The sequence below is a fragment of the Belonocnema kinseyi genome, chromosome 4, assembly GCF_010883055.1.
Source record: "Belonocnema kinseyi isolate 2016_QV_RU_SX_M_011 chromosome 4, B_treatae_v1, whole genome shotgun sequence".
NCBI lineage: Eukaryota > Metazoa > Arthropoda > Insecta > Hymenoptera > Cynipidae > Belonocnema > Belonocnema kinseyi.
In genome coordinates, this window is record NC_046660.1 from 43,266,780 (window position 1) to 43,273,720 (window position 6,941).

The 6,941-nt window shown below is 30.1% G+C and overlaps 1 protein-coding gene across 4 annotated transcripts in view; it reads left to right on the plus strand.

Annotated features, from left to right (window-relative positions):
• Window positions 1–2,484: 2,484 nt before the first annotated feature.
• LOC117171921 overlaps window positions 2,485–6,941 on the plus strand; it is a 20,451-nt gene continuing 15,994 nt past the window's right edge. For all 4 annotated transcript variants that reach the window (XM_033359579.1, XM_033359578.1, XM_033359577.1 and 1 more), the window contains exons 1-2: window positions 2,485–2,613; window positions 2,772–2,870. In XM_033359579.1, the coding sequence (XP_033215470.1) occupies window positions 2,837–2,870 (34 nt within the window). In that variant the 5' untranslated portion in view covers window positions 2,485–2,613; window positions 2,772–2,836. The remainder of the gene's footprint in view (window positions 2,614–2,771; window positions 2,871–6,941) is intronic.

The following is a 6,941-nucleotide window of genomic DNA, read 5'->3' on the forward strand; positions in this document are numbered from 1 at the left end:
GCTACGACGTTAGTGTTCTTATTTATCGCTAGCCTGAATCGTAGCTTGGCTACTACGAGGAAGTGGTCCGAGTGCACGTCTGCTCCTCTATATGATCTTATAGGCAATCTAAAATATAGCCGAGAAAATAGTATTTTTGCCGCCGCCATACAAAGAAATACATTTTCCATTTCCTTTACAAATATACTACAAACCTAATCATTGTCATTTATAGTTAGAAAAATTCATATTTTTGTTAGCAGATTAAAGTTGAAAAAAGTGATATTCACAAGTTAAATGATAAAACCGTAGTTGCAATAACTAGCAGTTAAAATAACATAAGTTGCAAAACAGGTAAGAAAAATTACCATTTTCAATGGGAAGGTGCAATGAAAGGAAAAACAATTGAATGTAGTGATTCGCGAGTCAGTACCAACTGACGTCGTTACACGCGCCGAAGTTCCTGAGGATGATAAAATTCCTAAACCTTATAATTTGTTTTATCACAGGAAAATATCTTCGTTCCGCTGCCCCGGAGACCAGTGTTCAGTTCCCGCCAGGGCTGATTTCTTCTAACAAGGTTTTTTCTCTTTCAGCTTAGAAGAAAATATAAATATCTAATTGTGTGTTTAATGTATAAAATGTATAGTGCGTGAAGTGAATGCGAATTTATTTTTATTTTGCTCTTTTGACCATGGTAGTTGTTCCTATTTTCTATGGGAAAAATTAGGAATGCGTAGAATGAACATAGCCAGAATGTCTTTACGATTGTGTTTTTTAAACTTCACAGCCTCTCCTAGGGATTATAGGAAGTTTCTTTTGGTTTAAGTGCAATTATTCAAACATTTATTTTATATTTTAATAAACATAGTAACTTCAGTGTTTAATACTCACAATAGTAGTTCTTGCAATAGTGACTCTATATCCTGGCTTGCTATTGTCGTATTGTAAAAATAAATATTATACTATCAAATTTTAGAAGTGAAAATTTCTACGTGTAGAAGGCTACATTTTACGTAAAACTGATGAAAAATGAAATGTTTTAGCGTCGCGAGTTATGAAAATAAAACTTTGATCCTTTCCATTTACAAGTCTCTGTGTGTAAGTACTGGAAAATGTATTGCGAATGTATTTTCACATCCTTTTGGCATATGTGCATTTGTAGTTCCTTACAAATATACTTTTGTCTTATTTTTTGTATAAAAAAAACATTGTTCAGCCATTATTTAAGTAATACGCTTCACACTTTCAATTATGAGCATATTTTATTTAATTTCTCTACAAAAATTACTTTCAATATCCGTTATCAAAAATAAATTAAGAAAACCAAAAATTAGCTGGTTTTATATTGTTCATTATTTCTAAAATATGTTATTAAAATGTTATTATAAAGTTGTATTATTTTATGCTAAAAATTCCAATAATTGATAAAACAATCATCAAAGACGAAACAATGATTGTTAATTATTGATAATAAAGGAATATGCAATCAAATTATATAATTATGAAATAATTGAATAATTGGTTTCTTCTTTTGTAACTTTTACATAATTTCCTCTACTTTAATTTTGCTGCTAAAGGTTTTTGTCTGGAATTTCATTAGGACTAATATCAATTCAAATTAGTTCTTGAGGAATGGGTGCGGCTGAGTTTTTTTTCTCGGAAAATTGTCAATTTCATATGTTGGTTTTCAGCTAAATTTGTTAATACTATTTTTAACGTTGAAGTTGGAAGTTTATACACATTTTTAATTAAAAGGCCTAAATTCTTATATTTTTGCAGAACAACGCAATTTCAAGTGTGCAAAAAATGTATGAATTAGTTTTTCAAAAATTCCCAATCTCTTAATTTTTAAAATTTCTGGGACATACTATTTTGCAAGTTTCTAAAACAATTTAATGTACAATAAATCTTTTTACAACTGAAAAATTTATGCGTCATAACAATTTTTTGTTCTTCCAGGCAGTATACAATTTTCGGTGAGTTTGGTCATTTTTAACGTTTACTGCAAATGAATACTTCGCATTTTTCTGATAAAATTTAATTTACAATAAAACTGTTATCTTTTAAAAAATGAAGGCCCATTAAAAATTGGTTTTCATTTTCACCCAGCGTGAATAGAAACTTTCAGTTGCCTGTTTTATATTTTCAAATCATTTTAAAAATACAGAAAATTGATGAATTTGTTCTTCAAGAAGTTCTAATTTCTGTCCAAGTCGTGAGTTTGATCATTTTTAAAACTTCTGCAACGGTATTCTTGGCTTTTTGCTATACAATTTTAATACACAATAAAGCTGTTTAATGCTGAAAAATGTCAGCGTAATAAAAAACAATGTGCAAAAAATTTATGATTTTTTTATTCTAAAATTCTTAATCTCTTTTAAAGTGATAAGCTTGATTATTTTTAAAACTTCTGCGACGAAATTATTTGCACTTTTGTGTTAAAATTTAATGTGCAATAAAACTGTTTACTTCTAAAAAATGTACGAATAAGTGCAAAAATGTTCAAATATATTCCAACGCTATAAAGATGTTCTAGTATTATTTGTATTGTTTTTGCACTATACAAGCCACATTTTTTCAGTTGCTATTCAAAAGCAGCAGGTAAAAGAAGAAAATTTCCGAATGTAAAAGGTGGGTTTTCTTTAAATATTGAAAATAATATTACATTTTACTGTATTGGCAGGACTTCTCTACAGAAAATGATAATAATTTGTACCTTGTATATTATAAGAAGTATGAAAAAATAATAATGAATATCGGGTGTTATATAATTTTTATCTTCTTCGCAGAAAAGTTGTATTTGTCTATACAAATTCTGGAATCTCCATTCATCAGTATCCTTGAACGACTGAAGATGAAGAATTATTTTATTTTTTTCATTTCGATTGGTAAATATAATAATATACTGTTATTATTAATACACTAATATCAATATTACTCATGACGATGAACTGTAAAATCGGACGAAAAAAATCTTGTACAACAAAAGAGTAAACCCAAATATGTTAAAACTGCGAGAGAATTCCAGCAAAAATTAAATCTGCTGAAGTAAAAGAATTACATTTTCAAACATTATAGATGAATTTTGAAACAAATTCTTTATTCTTTTACAAACATACAAATGTTCATAAAGAAGATCACTTTTTTTTATAAAGAAGAAGAATTTTTCACAAAACACATACATTTTCAACACACTAGTTCTGCCGTGATTTGAGAAAACACCGTTAACTGCAAAATGAACGAAGCCGAGAAAATCGACGAAAACAGTTCGAATCTTTACTCGTGTGTATCGCGGATTCTAATTCATTTTCTGCAGTTTTTGGGTTGTTCTTGATTAATTGGCATATAAACTTTTCATTGTTGAAACAAAAATTGTTAAAAGTGTTAATTAATTATTTAAAATGCAGTTAACGGTGTTCATTGTGATGCCGAAATTCAGAAAACGCCGTAACGCGCAGTTACAGGTTTCTTCGAATCACGGACCTCAGAAATAGGCCTGTCGTGATTTGAGAAAACGCCGTTCACGGCAATAGTATATTGCGTAACAAGGGGCGAAAGGTAACAATTGCACGAGCGTGAAGTTAGCTGCTCGAGCGAAGAGAGGACAGATATCACACGAGTGAAATTGTTGCCTCGCCCCTAGTCGTGCATGCACTCTTTCATAAAAAATGTATCGAAAATTGGACTTGAGATGCCTGAAACTTCTTTGCGTCTCATTAAAGTTGTTATTCTTTGTAAATACGTAGACAGTGACAGATATAGGTTAGAATGACACAATTCTCAAAACGAGGTTTGATAAGAGGGAGAATGGCTGCAGACAACTGCAGATAAAGTAGAATGTATATACTTTCTATACCTTTTACGGCGTAAAGTTACTTTCGCAGTCGCCTGTTTCTACTTTCTAGTCTAGGGTTAAAAACACAACTTTCGACCCGCTACGGGGGCATCGAATGCCAAATTTTCGATACATGTGTTATGAAAAAGAATTTCGCAGCTTAAAATAAATACAGTTACGGCGTTTCTCGAATTATAGACGTTTTTTTCGTGGTTCGATGATTTCGGAGAACGGTGTAAGCGCGTACGGACCTCTTGGAAATCACGAAGACTCAAGATCACCGCCCGATAATTTAGTAAAGTCTGTAACTGCCCGTTGCGGCTTTTTCTCGAATTTTTCTGTGACGTATTCAGCTGTCCATGATTTAAGTCTGCAGTTAACGGTCAGTTACGGCGAAAGAAAGAATCATGGATGATTGCTAAATATAAGTCATGGTTATAAATATTATTTATAACCATTAATATAATTTAGAGGACATCAGAAGTGCAATAAAAAAAACAGCCGAGTTCTCTCACAAACAGATTCTAATTAAAAATATCAATAAATTCTTAACCAAAAATGGAAAGTTTAATTTTCACTTCAATAAATTAATTTTGAAAAAAAAAGAATTTTCAGAAAAATTATTGAATCCGAAATCAGGAAGATGAATGGTCAGCCAAGGAGATTAATTTTCTACTAAAAGACACGAATTTACAAAAAATCCATAATTTTTTAAACATTTAGTTAGATTTTTAACTCAAAATGATCACACTTTAATTCAAAAATTTATTTTCTGCCAAAAATGTCATAGTTGAATTTTCTGTTTAAAAAAACTAATTTTTAACAAAAAAAGAAAAACAGTGTTCTGCACTTCAAGTCGCTGAATCGATCAGGAAGGGAATTATGTTGTTTTTAGATTAAATTTTAAGAGAAGTATTTTTTCATTATAAGATAATTCTATGTTCAAAAGATTAATTTTTATCCTTTAGAGGGCCGGAAAATCAATATTTTGGCTCACCAGGTAAAATTCTTTAATTTTTATTTTTAGATTCAAATATTCATTTTTGTAACATTGCTGCCTTAAATTTGAATAAACACCCTATATAATGTTTATATGATGCAACAAGCTTATATATTATTGAAAAAACAATTTTTTTCGAATTCGAAATTTTTAACATTGACTGTTCCGTACAGGACCGGAAACCAATATATTGGGCTCACCCCCTGATCCAGAATTTGACTATGAACAAACAATGACATAAGATAACTTATGAGCCAACTTTCTGAGCTCGATTTTCCTCCCAAATTGCCGGCCCTCTAAAGGTTAACCAATAAGATTAATGTTTTACAAAAAAGGCGAATTTTCAACCAATTACTTGATTTTTAAACTATAAGACAAAAGTTTTTTTTTTAATTTTTGTTGAAAATGTTCAACAATTTAGTTAATTTTTTTTCTGTCTTGACTAAAATTGTTTCTTGGTTAAAAACTCATGTCTTTGGGTAGAAACTTGATGATTTTAGTGAACATGAACACAATAAAAATGTATCTCTTTTGGTTGAAAATTCAACAATTTTTTCTGAAAAATTTCCTTTTTGGGTTGAAAACTCAACAACTTTGTAGATATTTTTCTTTTTTCTTTGCTCGTTCTAGAGCTTTGCGCTCGATGATATATGCACATATACATCTACAACTGTAATTTGGTAGTTGTGAATTATCTTTTGTTAAAGATCCTTTGTTGAGTACTTAACTATTTTGTTTCAAATTTGTCTTTTTTGTTTACATTCGACTACTTGGTTAAATGTTAAACTAATTGAGTAAAAATGGATCTTTTTTGGGTTGAAGATTCATCATTTTAGTTGAAAATTCTTTCTTTCTTTGGTTGAAAGTTAATCTTTTTATTGAACATTTCTCTAATTGTTTTAAGGTTGAACGACCTTTTACAAATTAATTTTTTTGGTTGAAGATTCATTATTTTAGTTAAAAACTTATCTCTGGTTAAAAATTAAAAAATTTGCTTAAAGTTCATTTTTTCGTTCAATTCAGCTGTTGTTGTTTTAAAATAATCATATTTTTTAGTTTTTGGTTGAAAATTTATCTACTTATTTAAAAGTTTAACTATTTGGTTGCAAGTTCGTTAATTTTCTTAAAACTGAAAATTAAACTTGTTCATTTTCAGTGTAAAAGGTTTTGTTAAAAATGCGGAAAATAGTTAAATTTTCAACCTACAAATATAAATTTAAAACTGAATAGCCAAATTTTCAAACAAAAAAGATTAATCTTAAACCAAAAGAGTTTCAAAACAAAGGTTTGTCAATGAAAACGTGGTGGTGGACATCTTAAAACAAAAAGAATTGATTTTCAACAAAATATTAAAATTTTTAAGCAGCCATCCATATACCACGTGGACAATTTCTCACCACTTTTTGACCACCCCTCCCCTCCTCGTGTATTCTTTTGTTTTCATATGTCAACAGTTCGAAAGTTGTTGACTAGCTAAAGCTGATGGTGCATTTTGCAGCAATTCATCGTTAAGCTGGTCGGAAATTCGAATGAAGAAACATCATTTTAGTACTCTTCAAACCCAGGGGGAATGAATGTTTGGATGTTAAAAACTAACAATAAGTTTGACTGGCAGCTCCTTAGTGGTGCCAAAGTTAACTAACAGACTGTGAAACATGTCAAAAATTCGAGTGAAAAAACGTAATTTTAGTACTCTTGAAACCCAATGGGGATGATTTTTTAGGTGTAAACAACTACCAAGAAGTTTGACTGGCAGCTCCTGAGTGGTGCCAAAATTGACTGGCAGGCTGTCAAAGATGTCAAAAATTCAAGTCAAGAAACGTGATTTTAGTACTCTTGAAACCCATTGTTGCGAGCTGTGAATTTGCATAAAAAGTGAGATTTTCGTAGTTTCTTTTTTTATATACATATTATTTTTATAGAAGTATCCAAGAGATTAAAATTCTAGTTAATGAAAAGAACAAAACTTTCATCTGGTTGCTGATTAAAATGTCAGTCAACTTTGGCACCACTCAGGAGGTGCCAGTCAAACTTATTGTTAGTTTTTAGCACCAAAACAATCATCCTCAATGGGTTTGAAGAGTACTAAAATGAAGTTTTTTCAATCGAATTTTTGACATGTTT